Genomic DNA, 13,536 nt, shown 5'->3' with positions numbered 1-13,536 from the left:
AGAAGGCGCAGGATCGATCCTTGCCTTCGCCAAAATATTTTGCTAACATTATTTCTTCTTAATTCAATTCTGATCCGGTGCGGAGCATATGCGCGTACCTATTGTGTGACCCCAGATCAGAGTCCTCCGATCCTTTCAAACGCAGATCCAAGGCCCCAGCTCGCAGGTGCACTATGGAACCTCACAGGGCCACCACACCAGATCCCACAAGCTAAGTTTTGTATTTTATTTTTATTTGTTTTAATAATTCAGTTTTATTCTTTGATTATTTATTCATATTTGATTTATATATTTCAATTTCCTTTTAATAAGAAAATCATTCTAAATTTTTTTCTTTTTTTTCACAAAGTTATAAAAAAATAAATAATAAGGGATTTATTTAATTTTTTGATTAAATAAATTGTTTATTATTTAATTTTTTTTTTTGATGTAAAATGATTAAATGTTTTAAATCAATTTAAATTGTTTATTATTTAATTAGGTATAAGTGTTTAATTAATTGTAAATATTTATTAAATATTAGGTTTAAGATATTTAATCAAAACCTTATTTTTAATTAATTAGGTAGAATACCAATAATTAATTAAATCAGTTTTATTTATTCTATTAACCATGGTTAATTTGTGCCCTAATCAGGGTTTACGATGATCATTCCATACACTGAAAATATTTTATTTTCTGTGCCTTTTTCAGGGTTGACTTTTCAAATGCACTCCAACTACGCGCATGATCAAAAGACGAAGCTAAGTATCCTATTTACTTTAAAAATTCTATTTTGTTTCCTTTTATTAGGGTTTGTCTTTTAATGAATATTGCCTACATTCATTTTTCTGCCTTTGCCATTTTTTAGGGTTACCTCCGAGGCTTCCCCCGACTGTCGACCACATCAGATCAAATGCAAAAAGCTAAGTACCTTTCATTTATTTATTCCTTTCAATTTGTTGTCTCGACCTTCTTATTTTAGGGTTAGAGATGTTCGCCTCTGAATTAGCCATACACTCACCCTATTTTTATTTTGTTTGCCTTTTCAGGGTTCGATGATTGCCAAAGCTACGAATGTTTGGTAACCCTAAACCCTGACTTTAATACTTTTCTGTTTAATTATTACTTATGTCAAACCCTATTAAGGGATCCGCTGGTTACAATTTCCCTCCCCCATATTACTGTTTCTTGCCTTATATTATCTGCGTGGTTAGTAAAATAGGGAGTGGCAACCATGAATTGAATTTAGAATCGCTAATTTACAAGATAATATAATTGAATATAATCACGTGATTGGTGCACACACGCACGCTTTTGGGTAACCCTCTCTGTTGCCTGTTGCCTGTTGCCTGTTGCCTGTTGCCTGTTGCCTGTTGCCTTGTATTTTGTGCAGAATAGCCAGTCCCTCGAATACGAGGATACCTCAGCCATGTTGCCTCGATTAAAGGTCATGGTCCCTAATGATGCTGCCTTCGATACACTAACATGACCTTGACCTTCGGAAGTTGCCTACGGAAAAGGCTGAGGTATCTTCTGGTTGCCTATGAAAGGCTATTCTGATCCTTCCCCTTAGACTACCTGCCTCTCTATGGCATGGGTCAGTCTTTGAGCGAATGATAATTCGATGACCCTTCTACCTCCAAACGAAAGGCTTCCTGCCCTCTTATGGCAAGGACTGACCCTTTCATTCTGAAAGGCTAAAAAGAGACCTATCATCTGAGTTTAAGGTAATTGCCCCTAATTGCCTTGCCATGCTCCATTTTCTATATTCTTTCTCAAAATTCTTCAGAAAACTGGCTACGCTCATTTACAAGCTAAAGTCCATTTTTCCTCTTTCATCTACATTTTCTAAAAACGAGCAAGCAAAGCAATTAAGAGCCCATGGAAAACCATGGATGCAAAGGGTGCCTTACACCTTCCCTTTGTATAAATTACCCCCAGAACTTAGATTTCTTTAAAAGGTTTTTTTTCTGTTTCTTTTAGCCTTTCTGAATTTGTTTGGATAAAATAAAAGTCGGTGGCGACTCATGCTTAACCGCGACATTTCGATCGATAAAAAGTCAGTTCACCGTATTACAGATTCTATCTGCCTCATCCTTCCCTAAACTCTCCTCCATGTCCCTTGAAATCGAATCCCACAGTTCTTTCCTCTCAACAGCATTACACACATAAAAACGAATAAAGAGCGAAGAGAAAGGAGCAAAACAAATACTTGAGAGTTAAAAACTTGCTTTGTAAAAGGCTTGGAAGAGGAGGAGCAATATTGCTTTTACGTTAATGATTGAAGGAAACGTTTGAATGGAAGGGTTTTATAGGGTTTAAATGTAATAACGAGGGCTAAGTGGAACAATTCCCCTAGAAATACTCGTTTCCCATAAAAAGCCATCATTACAAGCCTAGAAAACCGCTAGACACGCAACCTTTCGCTCCAATGACACGTCCTCAAACGACTATAAAAGAATCAGAGGACTTCATCCGAGTACATCCTCCCAGCGAAGACGAGAACATATACTCGGGGTCGGGGGGCTTGTTCCGGGATCAGAATTCTTGCAAAGGCCACGACCTGCCAAATTGAAGCTCCCAGAAGGTACCCCATTGACGTACCTAACAGTAGCCTTCAAGCTTGGCCGAGTTCACAAGTCGAAGGAGTACTCACAAGAGTTTATTTGGGCAGATATGGCCGAATGCCGAGACACCACAGATAGTAATCAGCCGGGTACTCAAGCAAGCTGCGTACCAGAAGAATACGCGATGACATAGTACATCTCGGGCGTAACGCCTGACGGTTACACCCAAGCCGGCCGTAACTGATGAGTAAAAATGTCATCAATGGACCTTGTATTCAATGATTGAGCAACGTTTGTAATGTTGGAAGGCCAAAAGGTGCTTCTTAAATGAGGCATTAAAGGCCAAAGCAGCTATAAAAAGGGGCTCTCCTCCAGAGGGATAAGCAAGACACTCCTCTTGGAATTCAGTGATCAGCTCACTACTTCCAAATCCCCAAAAATATACGAAAACACCTTCTCATTCAAGGTTCCCCCGCCTCCGAGGGCAAGCTTCATCGTAATCTGGTTTTTTACACAAGAACAATAATAAAGAGGATTAAAAATAGAAAAAGAAAATAAAAATATTAGTGACCGAAATTCCGGTCTCTAATATATATATATAAATTAATTTGTATAAAAAATATTTTTCGTGACCGATTTAGTGACCTCTTAAAACTGGTTCATGAATATTAAATTTTGGTGGCTAATACGGTCGCTACAATGATCGAAATTTCGGTCACTAAATTTTGGTCTCTAAATCGGTGGGTGATTTATTTTAGTGACCGATTAAGTGAGCTCTTAAAATTGGCTCATGAATATTAGCCATAAGCTATAAGCTATTAGCTATCTTATCTTCCAATTGCTATTTTTACCAGACAATCCCTAAATACCTTTTTTGTATATATTTTAATGAGTAAAGACAATTTTATATTATTAAAATTATATGTATTTTTCGTTTTTTTTTTTTTTTTTACTTTTTTCATATTTATGGTTAGTCAGTTGTCTGTAATAAATCACAATTAAAGAATTCTAAATTAAAATTGTATAAGTATTGTAACCAAAAAATTTTTTGTATAAGTATTCTCTTTTTGAATTTGAAAATTTATGGTGAATGAAATGGCTTTTATCTGAAATTCAAACATTTAATTTGTTTTTCTTTCTTTGCCCAAACACCTAAATTCATTCTCTCTCTGTTTTTATTTTATTTTTTTATGAATTATGAAATAAAAGACTCAAAAAGTTCTTCTATGGTTAAGACTTTTTTTTTTTTTGAAAAGTTCTATGGTTAAGACTTAAGCATTCATTATAGTCTTTTAAAAAATTGGCTTAAATATACGGATTAATTTATCTTCCCAAATTTGCAGATCTTTGAAATTAATCTCTCAATTTTGTTTTTATTTTTAAAATTTATCTATTTTTTTTTCTATTTTTAACCCTGCAAAATGTATAATGCAATAAGTACGGTTTTAGTTTTAATATATAAAATAAAAAATAAAAATAAATATTACAGTGAATAATTTTACTATTAATAAATTTTGCAACATTTTTAGAAAAACTATTAAAGATGTACAAAACAAAAAAATATATGTTTAAAGAGATTAAATATAAATAACATTTTTAAAATATTTTAAAAAAAATAAAGCATTTTAATTTGGTATATTTAGATTAAAAATATATTAAACATATATTTTATTAAATAGAAAGAGAGAAAGTTGTGACTCTTTTTGATCTTTAATAAAAGAAAATAAATTAAATTCATTGAATAATCAATGAATTATTCAACAAATCTAAAAATATACTTTTTCTAATTAGGAATTTTAATTAATATGCAAAAATGTGACAAATTTAATTCAACAAAAAATTTATTGCCATTTAACAAAAATAATGTAAATTTTATATTTTATTTAAAGTTTATTGCCATTTTGACTACTTTTGTCTAGATAGTTTGAATTTCTCTTTTAAAATTAGGGTCTTGCTAACCTGTGCCCTCAAGACAATGGTTAAACATTTCAAAATAGTAAAATATTTTCTTTTTTTAGAATGCTTAACGATTGCCCTGAGGCACTAGTTCCGTTAAAATTATGATGCATAGTCTTATAAGCCATATAACTCCATCTCTATAAATACCTCACCTGCCTTAGCTTATTCATCAAATCGTAGAGTACTTACAAACATAGTCTTAGTGTTGTGAGGATATCATGGCTTTTGCTTTAGGAAATCATATTCTCATCTTTGTAAGTTTACTCTCAATATTAGGGACCCCTTCCTCTTGTTTTAAACCAAGAAACCTTGTTAGTGTTGCTTCCAACTTCACATCTGATGCAGATTGGCCATCTACAATGGCTACATGGTATGGAGCTCCAGAAGGCGATGGAAGTGAAAGTATATAATAGAAAATTTTCTTAATAATTTTCATAATTTTGTAACCAAAAAATTATATAAATGATTTTGATTTATATGTTAATTAATTATGTAGATGGTGCTTGTGGATATGGAAAAGCTGTTGGTGGGCCTCCATACAACTCAATGATATCAGCTGGAAACCCTTCCATCTACGATTCAGGAAAAGGCTGTGGTTCATGTTATGAGGTCTAACAATTAAAACCATTTAAATATATTTTGAATATTTTTATTAATAATTCACATATTAACTTTATTTCATTCTAATTTCAGATTAAGTGCACAGGAAATTCTGCTTGCTCGGGCAATCCTGTTAAAGTATTTATCACTGATTTGTGTCCTGAGTGTAGTCATTATTTTGATTTGAGTGGCCATGCTTTCGGTTCGCTGGCAAGTTCAGGTCAAGCTAACAACCTACGTGTTGCTGGAAAAATATCCGTTCAATATCAAAAGTAATCTCTCGCTCTCTCTTTTGTTTTAACAGATGACTCTTTTGATTCATAACTTACGTGAGTTTTAATTTTTTGAATTCTTTTGCAGAGTTGCATGCAATTAAAATGAGGATTGGAAGCCTGATCATACTTACAAAGCAACCGAAAATTTTAATTAAGCGTAAAATGTCTGTGTATTTGGATTACTAGCTAAAGTGATATGTATCCACCTCAATCAAGTTCCCAAAGTGGATTTTGGATTGTATTATGTAATCAATTAATAATGAAATTATGTTAGTTAATAACTTAATAAGTAAATTATAAATTTATTCCTTACTAATTACCATAAATAATTAAAATCTAAAATTATGTTAGTTTATAGTAACTTATTTAGTCTATATATTGTTTATTATTCAACCTACATTGAATAATCTTTGCATTCTTAAAGCGGTTTTGAAAGGGTTTAAACTTTAATTTGATCTCTCCTTTCAAAAATAAATTTTTTTTGGAAGATTTGTTCTATGGATATGAATATGTAGGAAGTTTTAGAGTGTGTTTGGATGAATCATTTTAATGAGGTAATCTAATATTTTGAAGAAATTTAAAATGATTTGTACAAAATTTATTGTTTTGATACAAAAATAAAAAATTGTTAAAAGGGATAATAGCTATTTTACCTCCTACTATATGGACGAGGTTTGAAAAACTCCCTATAAAAACAAAGTTTGGATTCGTCCCGTAACATATGAAGATTCTCGTGTTTTGTCCGTTCAAGAAATTTTATGATCAGAATTATTGACGTGGCAACTTTTTTTTATATTTTTTAAATTATTTTTAATAACGTGACAGACTTAATTGAATTTTTTTAAATTTTTTAATTTTGTTTAGGCTTAATTGGATTTTTTTATTTTTTTAAATTATTTTTAATGATGCGGCCGGCTTAGTTGGAATTTTTATTTGTTTTTTATTTATTTTAATTTTATGTGTCATGTTTTATTATTATTTTATTGTTTGGTTGTTAAAATGTCAAATATTAAAGCTAAAATTTTTGTCTCTCATAAGTATCGAATACATGACTATTTTGATTTTGTTTGTTTACTAAATATTTATTTAGGTCCTTATGTATTAATATATGTTTTACTAGTATTGTTAATCAATAGTAATATTTTATTAACTAATTTATTTTTTTAATATATTAGTTAATTAAATTATAAAACAAATAGTTATTATATTATTTAATTAAATTATAAAATATATGAGTTAAATATAATAGTTATATTATGGTTATTAGTTCATAATAGTTAACATTATTATTAGTTAATACTGTTACAATTAATATTTATTTTATTGTCAAAGTTAATTAAATTATAAAATATAAATTAAATTAAACTAAACTAAATTACATTATAATTAATTAAATTATAAAATATAAAATAAATTAAACTAAACTAAATTAAATTAAATTAAATTAATATAAACTAAATTAATATAAACTAAATTATTATAAAATCAATTAATTTATTTTTAATTTAAATTAGTTTAATTTTGTATTAATTTAGTTTTTAATTTGGTTTATTTTTAATTACATAAACTAATTTAATTTAGTCATGTTTTATAAGCTATGTTTTATAAATTAACTTAAAAAATACTAAACCAAATTAATTTAGCAATATTTTATAGGCTATGTTTTAAAAAACTAATGTAGTTTTAAACTAATGTAATTCATGTATTAAAACAAACGGTAAATATGCAATTCATGTAATATATTAACGTTAATATATTAGTTAATAAAACATTATTAGTTAATAATAGTACTAAAACATATATTAAAACATAACATAAGGACTTAAATAAATATATTAACGGTTAATGTATTAGTTAATACAACATTACTATTGATTAACAATAATAATAAAATATATATTAAAACATAAGGACCTAAATAAATATTTAGTAAACATGTTTTCATAAATTATTATAATATATATAATTAATACAAGAATTAAAACAACAAAAGCAAAATAGCATGGTGGTTGGTGGTGCCCCTTGCAATTACTAGGTTATGGGAGACAAAAAATTTAACTTTAATATTTGATATTTTAACAATCAAACAATAAAATAATAATAAAATATGTTACATAAAATTAAAATAAATAAAATTCCAATTAAGCCTGTCAAGTCATTAAAAACAATCAAAAAATAAAAAAATTTCAATTAAGCTTGCCACGTCATTAAAAATAATTAAAGAATTAAAAAAATTACAACTAAGTCTGTCACGTTATTAAAAAAATATTAAAAAAAAGTTGTCAGTCAATAATTCTGATGATTAAATTTTTTGAAGAGGAAAAACAGGAGAATCTTCATAATTTTTACAGGGGTTTGCGAGTCCAAAAAATTTTTTTGCCGTGGGTTTTTCAAAACTCGCCCATATGGCAGGGGGCAAAATAGCTATTATCCCTTGTTAAAATGATGGAAATTTATAGAGTATTTTATCTAATTTAAATTTAATCATTTTGAAATGACATCAGAAAACAAAGAGTTGGAAATTCCTTTTATACCCTATAGAATGTATTTGTTACTATTATTTATTCAGATTTTGTAAATTGGTCCACATATTTTTCAAATTTACAAAATTGATCCCAAAAATTTTCAAAAAATTACAAATTAGTCCTTAATAATTTTTAAAATTTACAATTTGGTCCTTCAAATTTTAAAAATTACAAATTGGTCCATACTTTTCAATTTTTTAATTTGCTCCGAAAATTTTAAATTTTATAAAAAATGACCCCAAAAATTTAACAATGAATTATCATAATACTCCATCTAAACAAAATAATTTAAAAATAATGAATTTCAATTGAATCATTTGATTTGCTTTGAATTTTAAATTCCTTTAAAATTTCAAATTACATCATCCAAACACACTCTTATGCATGGCCGTCTCTGAGGGCGTGTAAGGCGGGCTACCGCACACGGCCTCACATTTATCAAGGTTTAAATTATAATTAAATAGAATCTCATAAAATATTTATCAATTTAAATCGTGATTAAATAGGATCTCTATTTATTCGGTCATGGTCAAACAATGACTAACCAACACAGGGCCTCGAAAAATTTGAGACGGCTCTGCTCTTATGTAGGAATGATGTGAATCCTTTCATGTATTTGACCTATCTTATGTAGGAATGATGTGATTCCTTTCATGTATTTGGCCTACCCATTAAAGTCATCTCATGAAAATTTTCTAGAAGGCCACGATGTTGAAGATACTGGCATACTGCACAGGAGGTTAATTAGTCTCTAAGGATAATAAATTGGGGTTTGTTTCCAAGCCAACAAAAGAGAACATGTTTAGAAGTTAAAACAATTAAGGTGGTGATCATTAGTCTCGCAGATAAATGAAGATGTAGGAAAGAAGTTTTGATGAGCATTTATTTTGAATTATTTTTTAGTTAATGAAATAGGGGTTAAGTCTAGGGTGAGGGTTCAATTAAGTACCTCATCAGTAAATTCCCAAAAAATAACCAATAGATTAAATGAATGATTGAGATGTAATATAATAAAAGTAAGAACATATAACATCACTTGCATCTGATTTTTATTTTCAAAATATTTTCGTAAGAATATTTTCCCTATAAATTTTAGTTTTGTTTCTCATTCTATTTCACGTTATTCTTCTTGGACTTCTCTATTCTTGATCACTTCATCATTGCCCTACTTCACTTTCTGCTTCTTCAACTCCCCTATTCTTCGTCACTTCATTACTAATTCTCCTCATTGTAAAACCTATTCACCGCTGCAACACAACTTATTTACCGCCGCCATAGTGTTCCACCCCAAAATTTGTCCTCTTATTTGTGCTATAAGTTATGGAGGACGTTTATTTCGTCGTCCGAATATCAAGAAAAATATTAAAGAGTTTCCTTTGGAGTTACAAAGTAAGGACTATGTTTCAAGGTGTCCTTTGGGGTCATGAATCAAGTTGTTTATTCTTATGCTTGTGCACATCTATGGGGATATCACCTATGCTCGTTGCTTGAGTTTGAAGACATAGATTACGATGGGTGCAAGATAAGATGATTCAGATGTGGAAGATTCAAAGAATTCCGAGTTCAAATTGATGTTCAAGATTAATTGATTGGATCCAAGTTCTTAGGTAAATGAGTTGTCAAGAATTAATTCCAGCTTGCTATGGATGAAAGATTCAATCATATGTTTTGATACACAAGTTTCATAATCTAAGTCATTCATAATCATTCAAGGTCTTACACGAAAAAGAAGCAAAGGTGTACAAAGTTGTTTTGATTAAAAATGCTATATGTCCAAAAGTCAAACATTCATTCAATTATCATCACAAAATTCAGTCCATGTTCAAATTACATTTATGAATCCATTCAAGTTTCATTACAAAATTACACCAAAATTCTTCACAAATTACATGAAAACCAAAACTAATCTTGAGTCTTGATCCATCTTTACCAAGCGGCTTCAAACTTGCAGCAAGAAGCACTACGCCAAACAAGGAAAAAGACAGCGCTTTTTTTGGCTTTAGGCAGCGCTTTAAGCGCTGTCTATTCCCCCGCTGTCGTAGGTAAAGGCAGCGCTTTTTTTCACCATGAAAGCGCTGCTAAAGGCACCCTTTAGCCAACACTTTTACCTATAAAGCGCTGTTAAAGGCCCCCTTTAGACAGCGCTTTTATATTAAAAGCGCTGCTAACGGCCCACTTTAGACAGCGCTTTTCTGAAACAATTTTTAAGAAAAAGCCTCTTAAAAGCGCTGTCTATTCCCCCCTTCAGGCAGCGCTTTCCTCAACTTTATATAGCGCTTTTCATTAAAAGCGTTGTCTATTCCCCCTATATAAAAATTGTTTTCACTTAAAACAAAGCGCTGCCTATTATGAGTCAGCATATATGCACCAGATTTTCACCATTTTTGCACCAGATTTTTACCAGAATTTGCACAAAAATTGTTTAAACTTGAAACAAATTTGTAGCTTCAATATAAAATTTGAAACAACAACATTAATATACATCTTCACAAAAGAAATTCATGATATAAAAAACCAAGCATATGAACATTGAATAATGTCTTGTCAATCATATAAAACAAAAACATAAGTAACTACAATGAATAGATAGAACTTTTCAATAGAAAAGCCATCAACAAAATAAGAAATCGCATACTTCTCAAATACTTCTCACATAATTCTATCAAATATCGCTCATGATCTATACAAATCAACGCATAAAAAACGTAGAGTGATATTGTTTTTCCAGGTTCACTTCCATGAGTTGCATCCAACTTTATGACCTGCCATTTCAAATCATGTAAAACTATAAGTAATTGGCATACCGATATTCATAAAGTATATAAATAAATGTATTAAAATGAATCCGATAATTAGTGAAAAATAAACCCAGTAATAACATGTACACCTGGAAACAACAAGACCATAACATCTCGTGGATAAGGTATTTAATCGTGTCCGTACCCGTACTTATTTTTGCAGATTTTTTCCTTATCCTTTATAGAGATTTTTTACGGGCACTCATAGGATAAGGACCAAATTGTCATCCCTATTTTAAAACTTGCTTAGAGATGTAGTTATTAATGACAGATCAAAATTTTGATGCAGAAATAAACATGTTGTATAAAGTATTAATATCATTATCATATGAAATGTATATTGAACTATATAATAATAGTACTTTCTAAGCACTTAATTTCACATAAAAGAGCCTACATGCAGACTAAGTCTCTCACTATACAATGTGGAGCATCATACTGAATGTGAGGAGTTGTATGGTCTAAATCTTAGCACATCCTTTTCACGTAGATCCCAGTTAGCATCATGATATTCCTTCACCGGTTTTCAAACATTAATAGCATTAAGTGCTAATTTTAAAAACACCAAAGTTCAAATTGCATCCGGAAGTTGTCCATACAAATTGCATGCAGACACCTTTCAAAATCAAAACAGTTTAGAGAATTCAAGTAAAAAAACATAAGTATTCTGTCAAAAAAAATCAGTAGATTGAAAGAAAAAAACTCAAGTGTTCTACAGCATCATTAAATCCAGTACTGTAGAAGTAGATCTAAGAACAATTTGAAGTCTCTAAGAAAAAGTTAACATACCAAAGCAGAAACAGAAGTAGATCTTTCTTCTACTTGAAAGACTTTTGAGAATTGGGATATTTGAGAATTGAGACAACTGAAATAGGAGTAAAAGATAAGCAACGCGTATGTGATAAGAACAACAAATTAACGAGCAAAAGCAAGAACAGCAAAGTACCTTTACTAAATACGAATAGGTACGTTAACTGGTTCCCGCAACGATCTTTCCCAATATCATAATCCTGCAACATGAAAAAAAAATAAAGCTTACTTTGCCAATTCAAAACAAGAACATGGACAATAGAGATAACTAGAGAATTAAACCAATTACTAGTGGAGCTTAAAGCCTAAAGAAGAAGACTGAGCAGGAGCGGTGAGGAAATTCAGTTCGATGCGCATCAGCACATGTCCCAAATCACATTGAGACTTAAAGTTTGGTTCACTTCTAGATTATGCCTGCAATCCAACTTTCAACACTGGCATCCTTTCACTGAGTTCACACTAACTAAGTTTTGAGATAAATTTTGGGTTATGTGCGATAGTCCCGAATATCTTCAAGGTGAACATAGATTTCTTCTATTTGAATTGAAATTCAACATAAAGAAGTTAAAAAATAAATTGTAAACTTGTAATAAGGAATTGGATTATAACATAATGTTTTTTAAATGACAATAACAAGTTAAATTAACAACAAGACATATATGAATTGCTTCATATATGTGCACTGTTTATCAATAAACATTATAAAAAAAATGTATAATTAATGACAAATTAAGAGTAATTATCAAAAGATTAACTATGAAACTGGTGTGTATGATATGCAGCATTATTCTGGTGATCATGTTGGTCCTTACTGATGACACCATTCTCAGATGATGTTGCAGTCATCTCATCACTCCAACATGCAGATCTGTTCCTTGTCAGCTCCAGCAATTAATCTCTTACATCTTCAGCCTCAACTATTTCACTCTCCTTTTTCTGCTCATAACAATAAATTTAATACTATGCTATTTATATAATCATGGATTAGTAAATTTTTCATGTTTCTGTTTACGGTGATTTCCGGTAAACAACCGCTAGTCTTCCAAACTATAATAAATATGATTTGGTTACTCGCAGGATCGACTAGATTGATCCTAGGACACATAGTCAAGAAGATTGTCATCAACGTTCATTCGAACCATATTCATTATTTGTCTTCTTCAATAAGCGTTGTTCGATTAAAGAACAAATAGTCTTGACAATCACTTTGTTATATATAAATATGACTTCAGCGAAAAGATAAGTAACATAACATAGAAAATTAAAAGGACTATTGAAACGTAAAGAATCTTAAACTGCAGAAATGTTAAAGACTTTGAAAGTAAATAACATGAAAGTAAATGACATTAAAGTAAAGATACAGAAATGTAAATGGCAAGAAGTAAACGAAATGCAGTAATTCTGGAAGATATTTAAAAACAAAAGATAATACACATGTATTAAAGTGGTGGTGTCATACGTACATTTTCTCAGCGAACTCTTTCTCTTAACGCTTGATACTTGAGTAAATATGTGAGTGATTTGTACAAAATGAACACACAGAATCCTAACATTAAGACTCCTATTTATACTAGTTTCGACCTTAACGGTCCTATACTAATCTGCTGCCACGTTTCTCATAAGAACTTCTAGCGATGCCATCTGTTACTTGGACAGTTACGAAACCGTCTTCGAATTTCAAATCTTCCTGCCTGAGTCTGTCTTCGACGCGTGGCAGTGTATTAAACAAACACTACAAAAAAAACACGCTAAGTAGTAATACTTGAATATATTTATAAATTTGTCTAAGTCCCCGAAGACACATACTTTTCACTAGCTTTCAGTATTCATTATCTTCATAGCGAACTTAGAAATCTTTACTCTCGAAGCATGACCATCAGTAGCCATTCTTTTATTTTTAAGGGATGGCCATCAGTAACCATCTTTCCTTCGATTTTCTACTTCTTCGAAGGACAAATACTACAAAACGAAATCTTCAGCTAACAAATTGCCCCCAATAAATGCCTGTTTCGAGAGTCAA

General features: G+C 30.5%; 1 protein-coding gene across 1 annotated transcript; it reads left to right on the top strand.

Annotated features, from left to right (window-relative positions):
- Positions 1-4,669: 4,669 nt before the first annotated feature.
- Positions 4,670-5,692, top strand: LOC131611497 (putative expansin-B2). Its single transcript, XM_058883500.1, has 4 exons — positions 4,670-4,910; positions 5,005-5,117; positions 5,202-5,380; positions 5,469-5,692. The coding sequence occupies exons 1-4, from the start codon at positions 4,727-4,729 to the stop codon at positions 5,482-5,484; spliced, it is 492 nt and encodes a 163-aa protein (XP_058739483.1). The 5' UTR covers positions 4,670-4,726; the 3' UTR covers positions 5,485-5,692.
- Positions 5,693-13,536: the final 7,844 nt, after the last annotated feature.

This window comes from Vicia villosa, linkage group LG6, assembly GCF_029867415.1.
Source record: "Vicia villosa cultivar HV-30 ecotype Madison, WI linkage group LG6, Vvil1.0, whole genome shotgun sequence".
In the NCBI taxonomy this organism is placed as follows: domain Eukaryota; kingdom Viridiplantae; phylum Streptophyta; class Magnoliopsida; order Fabales; family Fabaceae; genus Vicia; species Vicia villosa.
The sequence above is the reverse complement of the archived record's forward strand: the minus strand, read 5'-3'. Positions and strand labels throughout refer to the sequence as shown.